Source organism: Pleuronectes platessa, chromosome 6 (assembly GCF_947347685.1).
Source record: "Pleuronectes platessa chromosome 6, fPlePla1.1, whole genome shotgun sequence".
Lineage (NCBI taxonomy): Eukaryota > Metazoa > Chordata > Actinopteri > Pleuronectiformes > Pleuronectidae > Pleuronectes > Pleuronectes platessa.
The window spans coordinates 2958742-2972818 of NC_070631.1; the positions used below are offsets into that span (position 1 = coordinate 2958742).

General features: G+C 44.2%; 1 protein-coding gene across 1 annotated transcript; it reads left to right on the forward strand.

Moving 5' to 3' along the window:
- Positions 1-8540: 8540 nt before the first annotated feature.
- LOC128442494 (N-acetyltransferase family 8 member 3) lies at positions 8541-9938 on the forward strand. The gene is made up of 2 exons (XM_053424969.1): positions 8541-8631; positions 9184-9938. The coding sequence occupies exons 1-2, from the start codon at positions 8613-8615 to the stop codon at positions 9936-9938; spliced, it is 774 nt and encodes a 257-aa protein (XP_053280944.1). The 5' UTR covers positions 8541-8612.
- The last annotated feature ends 4139 nt before the right edge of the window (positions 9939-14077 follow it).

Genomic DNA, 14077 nt, shown 5'->3' on the forward strand with positions numbered 1-14077 from the left:
GCTGGTGCTGTGCGAGTGTGAAGGTTCTTTAAAACCTTCTGAGCGGTCGACACCTTGTGTAGTTATAAATAACCTCAGTGTTCACGAGCTCAGACTCTTTACAAAGGACCCTTGTGTCTCCCTCGCACAATAAGTGCGTGCTCCGCTCGGTGAACTGTGAGTTTTGTGCTGACCCGAAGCCGAAGCACTTAAACTGGGACTCACAGGACATTTTGTATGGGAGGAATGAATGGGACTCTTCTTTTCCACCAGCAGCAGCCACACTCCTCCCATTTAGCTCCCTGATGTCCGCAGTGGGATTTGAACACCACGTCGGGCCTAGTGCACGCTCTCCTCAGGTGCCCCCCCCAATTGTCTGAACATTTCCCAGAGTTCCTATCGAGACCCTGCAGCCGCACGGTGCTGCAGACACTCAGTCTTGTTGCTAATAAGGTGTCAGAGTCACATTTTACTTCTCCAGTAAAATGGGGGGCTGTTGTTTTTAAGTACACATACCACAGGGCCTCCCAGTCCTGGTGGCCAAGTCCCACTTCTTCACTCCAAAGTTCTGTGTAGCAAACAGCTTCCCTCTAATTGCATTGACTGAAGAACGATGGCGTCTCTTCTTTCACTCCAGCAGGACCCCCCCCCCCCCCCAACCCCCACCCCCCCCAAGTAGTAATTCAAACCAATGATCCTTCACTCGTAATAGCTGTCGTCCAATTAGCTTCGATTTATGGAGCAACAGCAGCAAATAACAGCGCAGAACATTTCATCCAGTCGTCCTACAGGGGGACATTTTTCTATAATCCCCCCCCCCCCCCCCCGACTCTCTGAAACACACTCATGGCTTAATCAATGGTGTGAAACAGAAGGAAGGGGGGGGGGGGGGGGGGGGCTGAATTATACGACTTGTGGTTTGTTTTTCATCCAGTTAAATTGGTCATTGGTCACCATGAGGCCGGAGCACAATGTGAATCAGCATGTGCTCTGTGGCCGAGCTGCACCAGAGAGCACGGTCACATGGTCTCCTGGAGCCATGTATGGGTGGGGTCTATGTTTATGCAATGAAAGCATCTGATTATATCATAAACGTCCACAAACATCAACCTTTGTAGATAGTTGACAAACTTTCTGGGGAAACATGGGTCTGATAACTGATTAGTGATAGTGATTTAATTGATTATCACTTTGATTTATTCTCTATAACTGGAATCTGTAGCAGTAAGAATAATTGATCTATAGCCTCTAAATTAACCTTTAACCCAAACTAACAAACAGCTCATTTAAAGCTTCTCACAGTCAAATCTGGAAAACGTACAAAAACCAACTGTACGTCAATAACCTGCCACTCACTCAGATATTTTCTTATCTTAAATCTTAATTATCTGATTCAGTGTACTAATATTTCTGTGAGGATCTGAGGGACTTTACAATGACTTTTTATCATAATCTGGAAATTAAAGAAGGAGGCAGGTGAGTTAAACTAATGTTAAATCAACTGTAGAATGAGATGTTGAGACCTGATGAGCATCGTTTCTGATGCAGCTAATATCAATGTTGTAGAAGAACACGTGTGTGTGGAGCATTTTATTAATCATAAGTCCATGGAGGAAACTGTATTTCCAGGAGCTGGCACAAGGTGTCGCCACTGAGTCCAACTAGCTTTGCTCAAAGGCCTCTTGAGTTATGAGCAGATCTGGGATTGGTTCTTCAGATTGTGTTTAATACTCCATGCGCTGCTAATTTAACTGGGTTTTGGGGTGCACACTGTTAGAAGTGGGTGCTGCCCCCTGTTGGTCAGAGTAAGTAACGCATCAGTAAGCCCATTCCCAGCCAAGGTCTGAAGATATCTACTCAGAATCATGACATCAGGACAGGATGTTACTGACAGATTCTTGTGTTTGTTTATCATTTGGCAGGATTACACAGAACCTGGTGGAAGGATGTGGAATGGGTCGGGGGGGAACTCTTTGAATGGATCTGGTTTGATGGCTTTTTGTATTTTTACACTTGTCAGAACAGAATTCATGGATTTTTATGAAGAAGCATAAATAGGAGACTGATATTTATGAGTGTGCTCATAAAACTCTAAGATCGTGTATGGCCTAAAAGTGGGTCATAAGTGGACTGTTGCTGATTTGATTGTTATTACGCAGGATTCTACTAAATAGATTTTAATATAATTTTTGGTGCATGACCCATTGAAATTGGAGCGAATCTGGATAAATGAAAATTGCGAGATTTTGGGGTGTTTTTGACCTTTTGATAAAATATCAATAACGCAGGTCTTGGCCCAACAGCAAATTAGATTTCTGCTGAGTCGTTGCTCTTAGTTTTAACCATCAGGGATCTGAGGACACGTGATGTTTGTTCAAACACCAGCTGCACACGTGTAACACATGTTCATCACGTTGCACATGGATGTCCCAGCGTCCTTCATCACAGCTGAGCAGCGTCACCGCATTGAAACACACACATTTATTTCTGAGGCTGAAACACATTTGTGTGCCAAAATCATTTATTGTTCAGATCCAGCCTCGTTGCCGGAGAGGAGAGAGAGCGGTCTAACCTCGTTTGCTTTCAGACGCCTTTTCTCCCTTCGGAGTATTTTTCTAAGTGAGATGAAGAAAAACAGCCGAGGTTTATTTCTCCTCTGGATTTTCAGGAAAAGTGGATTTGAATTGATGCTGTGAGCAAAACGCCACAATGTCAGAGCTGTGAAAAGTTGAGATGATTTGAGGACGTGAACACTCGGTTCTGCTGAAGCCACTTGAGGTACAACAAATGATGAAACTGCCCTCGGCTTCAAAGACCCCCAGGGGCCCCGTCCTTCACTGTGTGTATCTTACCCTCTCTTGATAATTTTATTGTGTATTTACATCACAAATGTACACCATTAATATACTGATCTATAAATCCCTCTGTGGTTTGCATATCTGGAGAACCGTTTATCTTATCGGCTTCACACAAACTGATTAGAGAAAGTAAAAAAAACAATGGACATGCAGGAGCATATGTTGTACTAGGAAGTATTTTTCTGCGAGTACATGAAGTGTGAAGACTTCCTCTTCTCTCAAAAACTGAAAAGAGTCGGAGGAAACGTTAGAATTTTGAATTTTGGCAAAAAAGAAAACAATAATTCGTACAAAACAACACTCGGATCATTTTCAATCTTAAATTTGGCACACTGGACCTTTAAGGGTTTCTTCTGCATATTAAGTATTTTCATCCTTAAGGCCATTATTGCAGAGTATGTACTTGTTTAGTTTGAAGACTTTCACTTTAAACTGTTGCATTAACGGATCTGAATCTTTTCTTTCTTCCCAGGCTGCTTGCACCCGGTGATTATGTCGGTGCAGAATAAATACACTCTTAGTTCATTTTAACATTTATTTAACTTTCTTAACTTTTTTTAACACATCCCCCAGTTTCTGGCGCAAAACAGAAATAACCAATATCAGTCTCACAAATTCCTCTTTTCAAGTTCAATTTGTATTCTCACACTGTGCCTCCACCTTTTCAAAGGGAGAGAGGAGTCGTGCCTTTATGTGCACGGTGCATTATGGGATCTGCATTTGAAATACGTTGATATCATATCAAAATGATTTGATGCATGCAAACAGTTTACTCCTGAGTCCTTCTCCACATCGAAATCCAGTTTGAAGAAAACAGTTTGGCAGAATCCACATAAAAATAAATAAAAACAGGAGGATGTTTACTTTTAAATGAAGTCTACCAGGTAATGGAAAGATAAATAACAGAAGGTGCGGTGAACAGACTCTCGGCTGCGTAGAATTAAGAGCTGCACTAAACGGGGCGTTCCATCTCATTAACAGTGGAAATGGAGGAGAAATGAAAATGACAATATCTGGTTTGAGGAGCAGAGGGAGCACGGGATGAACGATCACACAGAAGCTCAGGATTCAGCTGAAGGAGATGTGAGTGAGTGGAGGTGAAATAAAGATGAAGGAGCTCACAGTCCAAATATGTAAAAATAGCAGCAACACACGTTTTTTCTTGAAATTCAACACACATGGATGTGTTTCAATAAATGATTCAGTTCTGTGACAAACCAGCTGTAGAGGCCACAGAGTACAGATGAGTCAGTTAGTCTGCAGACTCGTGTCTGTGCTGATTTCACAGAAACTCTGAAACTGAAAAATGATAAAGAAGGAATGTTGAAAAGATTTCTGCTTCACCTTGACCATTCTTTTTAATTTTAAAGGATTAAATTCTACTCTTGTATCTGTTCCTCGTCTGACACAAACCAGTTGTTTAATTTCCCCACGTCTTTCTCAGCCGCGTTCCCCCCCCCCCCCCCCAGTCAGTGATCAACCTGAAACAATAGCAGCGTTCTCCTTTTATAACCAGAAGAAGCTCGGTGGTTATTCTCCACAGTGACTCGTCAGGGCAGTGACCCCATGAGAGAGGGAGCTGCCTATAACAAACTCTGACAAGCAGCCGGAGACGTGCAGAAGTTCAAATCCCTTCACTGACTTGTTTCCCCATCTCCTGATCCTGGAGGGTTGAGGTTCTCACACTGTTTCTATAAACACTCCATGCTAAATGCTGTCATGTCTCCTAAAGGGTGAATACATTTGATTTAGGAAACAATGCTTTTTCAAAGACTGTATTCTACTGTAAAATCCTCAGTGTTGCACATAAACACAGTCATGTTCATCATCTCTCTTATATCCACACATGGTTTACAACTCATTTATGTGTCTAGATGTGTCTCTATTATTATATCTCTGTTATTTTCAGTGTGATAATGACGTGGGATTCTGACTTTGAGATGAGACAGTCACTTTTGTCCGGGTGGGAGTGACACAGCAGTTTTAAAAGACGGAGGCATTGTGATGAAGACAGATAATCATAAAACAAGAGATGACAGTGGCTCAGTTTGGACTTCAGTGTTTCAGTTCCATAAAAAAATGATAGATCCTTCACTTGTTCCCATTAAATATGATTCAGGAGGTAAAGATTTGTCGGATCAGTCTCTAAAAGAGATTTTTTAGGAGATAGTTCTGGTTGGTCTGTAAATTATGAGCAGAAACTTCCAGGTTTAGGATCCAAAAATGAGAGGAAGAGATTTACATCTTACTTTTATGTTTCCTTTTTGAATTATGATTCACAGAGTATGAGTACAGAGAATCCAGGAGCGAAATTAGATTTTGGTTTTATAGCTTATAAGAATTATCAAACAAACAATATTAACTTTCTGTAATAGATTAGGTAAATAAATGTGTAAATATCCAGATAGAAAAACATATGTGCAATTTCTGGAGAAATAAGATACAAGAAGAAGAAGCACTTTCATTTGTTTTCACATCATCTGTTCAATTATTTCTACATGTATTATACTCTAAGAAACACATTTTATTATTTACTATTTTCTAAATTATTCTAATGTTCTGGATATTTTATTTGTGTAATTTATATAGTGTAAATTATTTATTTCATTCCTTTTCCTTATTTCTCTTATGTAATCACTTTAGTTTGTCCTTGTTGATTTGCTCACATTTATATGACTGATTTATATTGATCTATTCTTTAATGTATTCATTTTTTTTTTGCCCACATCTATCTTCTTATTATTTTAATGGATTTATTCTTTATTCTGGCTGATCTCTGACTACACAGAGTAGATTAACACCTCTGCAGCTGTTCCACTTATCATCACACAAACACCATTAACCTGCTCTGTGCACATCTAACAGACTCTACCCACAAGCTCTGACGCACACATCACATCTTGTTGTGTGATGTGTGATTGTTTTACACAACATAACAACAAAACGTGTGAAAACAACTCCTCACTTTATCGGGGGTTCGTGTGCCAAACCATTTCTGGGCACGAACCAGCGGTGTGGACGCCAGCGGAGGAATCGTGCACAACATAAAATCCCCTGTGAAATGGGAAGTGGTCATTTGAAGGCTTTGACTCGGACGTGTGTGTTCTCACACGCAGCCCCTCCGAGTTTGGTGCGTCCTGATTTTAGTGCATGTCTGAAATCAGTCGTGTTCATTACACTGCAGTGAAACTAAAATGCACCGTGTCTCCCATGATTCCCACCATGAAACATCGACAAATACCATCAAGACACTTTATCATGGCAAACATTTACCTAATCACAGTTGTGTATCGGTGTTGTTTCCTTTTGTGTTTGCACATCCTGCACGTGGGGTGCAGCTCTCTACATATGACACGTTGAGCCACCGGCAACATGAACCTGTTTTCTTTGGGAGCTTTTTTGTTTTCGAGACAATGTGCAATCAGCGATGAAGCACGCGGCCAATTTCATCAAGTGAAATTAATACTGCCCGCGGCCGTGAAGTGTTTTTATTCTGAAGGAACTCACACAATGAGGCGTTTGTGATTCTCAGACTCAACTGGATTAATGCTGGAAGAACAAGTTTGTACTTCAAGTTGAGTTTTAGAAAGTACAGGTATGTGTTTTCCTCAGCGTTTGTTAGTTAGCAATATTAATACTGAGCCCATTTCCATGAAACTTTCCATTTTTGACATTTTCACATGGAGATGGATCTTGATGAAAAGTGTCAGACATGTTTTCAGGACTGAGGTCTATGAGCATCATAGAAACACAGGTCCAGTGAATTTAGATGTGGTTTCTCAAGGCGAAGGTAGGAGCTCTCTACCGAGTGACATTCTAGATTCATTGTGCAAAAACCAGAAGAAAAACATGACATAAATCCAGTAATATCTCTGACACACACACTGGGAGACAGACTTTAAATAAAGATGTGCAAAATGAAGCAAAAATATCTCAAAAACGGAGGGTGTTTTTTAAAACCAAACTTACTGAAACACTTGCACATCAGAGTGATCAGATCTACCCAGAATGACAGGAACCATCTTGGAAAAAAATGTATTTGACATATAATTAAAACTTTTTTGAGTTGGTTCCATGTCCCATCTGCTAACATGGAGGAGGCAGGTTTATGACCCACGCTGCTGCCTGCAGTTTGTTCTTAAGTTCTTTATACAAACTTTTCTTCTCTCAAATGAACATTGGGGGGGGACGTGTTTCCTTATATGACATTGTTTGGGTGTTAATTATGCTAATTAAATATCCTTGTGTACGCCCACTCAAATACACAGAGTTGCTCCTTACTGATACACTTCTCTGGATATGGAAGCGTTGTCATGTTTGTACGACCTTTGGGAAATAACTAAACCATTATCCTAACCAACGGACTTCTGTTGCCCAATAACCACAGACTGGGCCGTGGAAGAGCTCTGGTTGGAGGGCTGTGCTCTTCCTCTTCACCTTCCTCTCCATTGTTGTGCAGTTATTACACTTTATTCAGTCAAAGACACAAGAGAAAACGTTGCTTCTGAATATAGGTCAGAACGTTTCCCACTGCAACAACAGCAGAAAACCACAGCAGGCGACTGGGCTGCACACAGTGGTCATCAGATGTGACCCCAGTGCTCTGAGGAGGTTTCACCCGCTCGCTGCAGAATTCAGAAACCGAGAAACTTCCCGTGTCGTGACCTTCCAGCGCTCCCGGATTCATGAGGCAGCGCTTTTGATTTAAACAGGTGTAAAGGCCCCTTCACCTGCCGGGGGGAATCGAATCACGTCAGAGTCGCCGGTGGGTTATTGCACGAGACACCACATGACACTTTTCTATCAGGGGAGGGGGGGGGTGGGGGGGGGGGACAAAGCTGCGAGGAGAATCCCCAGCACATTTCTGAAAGGAGCTGAAGCACCCAGAAAGAGGTTAATAACATTTTACTCCTGGAGATATCCACCAAGCGCTCGAACGGGCTCTGAATTCACATTCTGCTCGGTCCTCTGACTTAACGTGTTCAGGATCTGTGCTCGTCCTCCCTGAGAAATCCAATGATACACTTCTTTACTCTGTTGAGTCAGCTAATTAAGCTTTTTGGAAAAATACTCAGAGTTCCATAATCACGGCAGCAACGTCTTTAATTTCAACCAAACGTAAAAAAACTGGCTCCGTGAACCTTATCTCAGTCGAGCTGCAGGAGGAGCAGCTACACTTTAATGTAAGTTAAGTTCTGAAAGTTGTCGCAGTGTGTGAGTGTGTGAGTGTGTGTGTGTTTTTTTGTTTATTTAAAAGGATCCCCATTAGCTCTACCCTAAGACAGAGCTACTTTTAGTGGGGTCCATATTTAAAACATACATACAGATATCAAAGATTTAAAACATACATTACCATATCAATATCAAAGATTTAAAACATACGTTACCTTACAAATATCAAAGGTTAAAATACAGAATATGTATATACAAGTGTGCTGTACTCAAGTGTTTCATTATTTGCTTTTCGAACATATATTTACGTGTCACGTTTATAATTTCTGTTGGTAGTAGGTTCCATGACTTCATGGCTCTGTATCCCACAGTGCGTTTATGAAAGTTGTTATTAGTTCTGGGGAGTGAAAACCAACCTTCTGTGTGTGAGTGTGTGTGTGTGTGTGTGAGTGAGTGTGGGGGTGTGTGTTCCCATATGTGAGCATGCCCCGACTTATTTCAATCCCTTTGGTGAATGGCTGATTATCACAATCTGTTGGTGAAGTTCAGGGGGAGCAGCAGCGTGAAGCCCTTTCAGAACCAAACGAGTGGAACAGAGTCGGCATGGCCCAGAAAAGTAACGGTAAGTTCCTGATTATATTCATCTTCATCTTTTTGTTACCTGCTCCTCTCCGAGTAGACTTGATTACAAACGAGAGCTCTGATAAGACACAGCTCGGGTGTGAATGAGTGGCAGCGCTAACTCGCCTCCGTGACACGTTACGCTAAAGCTCGAGATCTTCTCCTTTGTTTCCTCTGGAACTTCTCCTTCCTTTGATTTCTTTTATTCTCATTAGCTCTTTTGAAAAGTGACTCTTGAAATCTTAAGGAAAGAAAAACAAGGGCATAATCATTTTAATTGCAGCCTTCACCTCGGGGCGGGGGGGGGGGGGGGGGGGTCATGTTTTAAATGCCAGGTTTCTTTTATATTCATGTGGAACGGGGAGAATACAAAAATGAAAAAGGGTAAAGAGGTGTATTGATTCACTCTTTCTCTTTTTCTTCCACGACTTCCATGAACCCATTGAGCCTGTTGTGAAATCCTGCAGGAATTTATCATTGCAACAACAGGCAGATTAGTCTCACTGAGCTCCCCTTCTCCCCCCCCCCCCCCTTCTCTCCCTCCACCACACAGCTCAGTTCTCCATCAGGGAGTACAGACCTTCAGATCGACTCGTGGTCACGTCGCTCTTCCGTGACGGGATCCTGGAACACGTGTACCCGGCGTTCTTCAAGGCCCTGAGCCACCCGGACCACGTGGGCGTCGCCCTGAGCATCTCCGTGGCCGGCTACGTGCTCGGCGGCAGCTCCTACTTCCAGGCGTTGCTCTTCGGCGGCGCCTGGGCCGGCCTCCTCTACTACTGCTGCCACGAGATCTGCGAGGGCTACATGGCGAGGCGGCTGAGCACAGACATGGCCGACGTTCAGCTCCACTACCTGGACAACCCGGATAACGGGTTCTGGGTGGCGGAGGCGGACGTAGGCGGCCAGACGAAGGTGGTGGGGATGGCGGCGGTGACGGGGAAGCGGGCGGAGGAGGAGGGCGCGAGGTTTGACGACAGGAATGGAGGAGTGGCGGGCGGGGGGGCGGAGCCCGACCAGGACGCCGGAGGAGACGGGAGCCACGGCGAGGTGTCCCACGTGGTCGTGGCTTTCCCTCATCGCCGGAGCGCCGTGGGCTCGCAGCTGATGCAGAAGTGCCTGGACTTCTGCAAAGAGCAAGGCCACGCCCGCCTCGTCCTGGAGGTCAGCTCGCCGCAGACAGCCGCCATTGCCCTGTGCCAAAAAGTCGGCTTCGTTCAAACGGCCTCGCACGGCAACACGCACGCTAACCGCTGGTTCTCCAAACTGGGCCGAGTCAACGTGCTGCGGATGGAGAAGTTCATTTAGATTTGAACCTCAGCTCCTGATTCAACCTCACATGTACAGCACAATAAGAATATGTCAGTTAATTTATGCTTCCTGTCTCGTTGGCTTCTCTCTGCTGAGTCATACCCCCCCCCCCCCCCCCCCCCCCCACCGTCCCTCTGGCTTGCTCTCATGTTAGTTTGAAACATTAAATTCCATGTTTTTTTTCCACAAAGCGGCATTAATAATGCCAGTTTCCTTGTTTTTCCTCTTGCCTTGATGTATTATGCATACACCTGCACCCCCGACGCGCCGCTGCCCACAACCACAGAGAACAATGGGATTACTCAACTTCCCCCGTTAGCGTCCGAGTGTTATTATTATCATTTCTATTTGCGATGAATATCAATTTGAATTTGTATTGAATTCGTCATTTTGAAGTTATGGAGCACAAACAGAATTCAATTAGCCGTCGTCCTCGTGTCCGTTCAGGGAGAGAATCAGCCTGAATGTGAGGGAGGAGAGAAACTCAGCCGGTTTGGAATCAGGAGAACTTTTCTGTTTAAGCTTCTTTCCACAGAGAAGTGGAATCCCTCTAATGCCAGCCGACTTCTAAGACCTCACAACGCTTCGCTTAAAATACCGATGAAAAATGCCATAGTATGAGGACATTGGGGGGGTTTAGAATTCTTTGGAGCTGAAAGAGCTCTCTGTGTGTGTGTCAGTGTGTGTGTGTCAGTGTGTGTGTGTGTGTGTGTGTGTGTTATAAACAGAGGATAGAGTTCAGTGGCACCCGGGTCATCACACACAAGGCGAATACCGAGATTATCGACGCCAAACAATAGAGAAGCAGCTTAAGAGCCGGGCGTTTGAATCCCTGGTCGCTGTGTGATGGCGAGCGTTCATGAAGTAATGTCCACAAGGAGCTTCCTGTGCCAGGAGTTAACTTCATAACAAAACCAACAAGCTTTGTGCAGCATCAGCTAAACAACGTAGATTTACAGATTTTACCTTTATTGCCTCAGAAATCCCCCGGTGGTGATTAAGGTTTCCAGAATATTATCAGCGCCGCACGGTCGAGGCTTATCTCTGAAGAGTGTGTGTGTGCCCACGGGCAGTGTAAGTGTGTGTAGTGACAGGAATGGGTTTCAAGAGAGAGTGGTGTATGGATAGACACACACAGAAACACACACAGACACACACACACACACACCGTGTCAGAGGCCTCCAGGCATCAATCACTCCTGTTGAGGCTGTCAGAGGGAAATTAGGCCGGTGGCCAGCAGACAGGAGCCGAACCAGCCAGAGGGAGATGAGCCTTAATTCTGCTCAACCTGTTGTCGTCCTCTCACAATCACCGGATTGTGATTCACGGCTCGATTGTGATTCCTCTCACACACTCGCCGCACAAACTCGAGGCAGTTTGACGATTTGAGGGGAAGTTAAAAAGCTTCGCAAATACTCTCACAGAAAAGTCTGAATTGCTGCGGCCCCAGTTTTCAACACAAGAGGCGTTCAGCCACTTAGACGCTTTTTATTTCCTCACAACATCGAGTGCGTGTAGATTTAATTTGGCTGCTTGAACGTTACACGAGCAGCTCCCGCTCTAATCGGGGCTGTTTGTCTGGACTGTGCTGACGCTGGAGGCGGTTTCCTCTCTCCACCCGTTAGAGTGACCGGCAGTAAACGAGCCGCTGAGAGCAAGGGAGTTAGTTTGTGTTAAACATCGGGCGTCAGGGTCAAATGGCCTCGACTAAATTATTAAAAAACATTGCTTGAAATAATCATGATACCTTCCAACTAGCCAGTAGCTAAAGAAGCTGCAGTAAAATGTGGGATTTTCGAGCTGCAAATCAAATTCAATCAATAAAAACATCCACTTTATGATGTTTTATGATAATCATGATTTTTCATTCAGTGCGACACTATGATTATCAGATTGTTTGCTTTGGCTGGTTTGTAAATTAAACCCGAACTGGAGAATCTGTTGTTGTTGTTGCAGCTGTAGTGAACGACTGATGAGTCTCAGCCGCCGCTGCAAAGCACCGGTAGCATGTTTATTCAAAGTTTTATTCAAATTCAACATATTGTGTCCAAATCGCACCAGAATCATTCATACCGAGTGTTGGGATGAAGAGTTCTAGAGATATAAGAGTGACAGACAGACACAGCCAGAAGGTTGCAGGTTTGAGTCCCGGTTCTTCCTATTTGCAGTTTGCATGTTTCTCCAGCTTCCTCCCACCGTCCAAGGAAATGCAGCTTGGGATTAGTTTCATTTAGAATGTGAGAGTGAACGGTTTCTCTCACCCGATCTCAGATGGGATTAGCTCCAGACCCCCGCACACCCCCAAACCCTCAAGAGGTTCCAGACATGCACAGGATGTCTGCCTGAGAACTCACCTGCTCCTGCACAGTCAGTGTTCAGATGCACGTCTGGCAGCTCATCTGGATTTTAATCTTCTAGCTTTCAGACATCTCCATCGACCGCTGCACAATCTCCTGGGTCACTGCTTTAATCTGTTCTGCTCAGTTCAGTGCAGCAGGAACATGTTTGTCTCATAGAGGAATTCAAAACAGACATGACAGCTGCCATCTTGACTTGTCCCGATGACGTGAGGACTCTCAAGTTGACATCACGGGAGTCTTTCCCAGTCGTCCACCTCCCACGTGGCGTGCACGCAGCCTCCGCCTGCAGACAGGAGGCCGACCCGTCCAACATGTCCAAGTGGAACCGGCCCCGGACTCTGCAGGGTTTCATCATCCTCCCCTTTCAGGCGGCTCTGGGTGGCTACACACAGAGATGTGTGATCTCCTGAAACCCTTTAAATCTCCACTTAATGCTTTGTGATAACTTCAGGTGCTTTGTGTCCTAATAAAAACTTTCACACTGGAAAGTAAACGTGTATTTTATGTTTACTACGGAGGTTAACATGTTTGTTTGTTAGTTAGTCGACAGGATTACGACAGATCACCACGAAACTGGATTAAACTTGGGTTATTCATTTAATTGATATACTGATAAAGGACATTTTGCTAAAAATTTAACAATTCTTGCATCTTGATGAAAAAAATCCGACTTGTTTATGAGACAAATATTCATGAGTGTGTGTAATTAGCTGCAGACTCATATAGAAGTCTGGATCTAGTGAATTTATAGTAATTTTCCGTCATGAACTCTGGGAAACACCTTCATGATTGAATCCGGACTTTCTCCTGAGTTTGGAATTCATACAAGAAGAATCACAGAAGAAGAGGAATCACTGGAGCGTTGTGGGAGGCAGCATGTGACAGAGATCGACCTTGGTCCTTATCACCAAAAGGCTCCAGGATCCTGTCAACTTTCTAAAGTTGACATTTTTGTCTGCGTCTTCTACATCCTGAGATATTAGTTTTCTTTTATTTGTTCAGTTTTGCATCTGTTGCGTCTCCTGCTGTGTTCTCACACCGGCTCCTTGTTGTGTGATGTGGATGTTGTAATGTCGAGTTGACATCTGTGTTTATTTGACTTGAGGTTTTTCCATTCGGAGATAACGTGAGCAATCAATGAGGATGAGCTCAAGAAATCCAATTGGAAAACATTTCTTAGTCAACTGCTTTTTAGAACAGGACAGTGTGTGTGTGTGTGTGTGTGTGTGTGTGTCTGTGTGTGTGTAGCAGGGATTACCTTGAGCGTTCTCTCCTGTTATCTCATTAATCTGCTTCACATCGAGATCGAAGCCGCCCTGCTCGTCGTGGGTAAAAGAGTTAACGTAACTTAAGGCCAACTTCAGCGGCTCCTTCAAAGTAAAAGCGTAGCGACTAATCACCATTCTCTTCTTGACTGGGTGAGGAAGTGGAGATTAATTGCCATCAGGATTCCAGTCGCCCATGTGTGTTGCTGTCAGAGAGCCAGAGGCGGATTGGTTTTGGGCTCGTCCATCATCACACACTGTTCTCCACTTCCTCACATCATCACTGGTCGTCTTCGTTGCAGCGCCGCAGGAAGTTGCTTGTCTGAACTTCACCGCGGAACACAAACACCTGGCCGAGTACAGACAGGAGGAGTTACATCACGAGCGGAAGAGACGCACCGAGCTCTGACACCGACACGCAGCTGATCAGCGTGAGGATCCCGACTTCCCTCCCTCTGAACGATCATGGCTCAGGGATGATGAATCTGTTTTTCCATTAGAGGACGACGT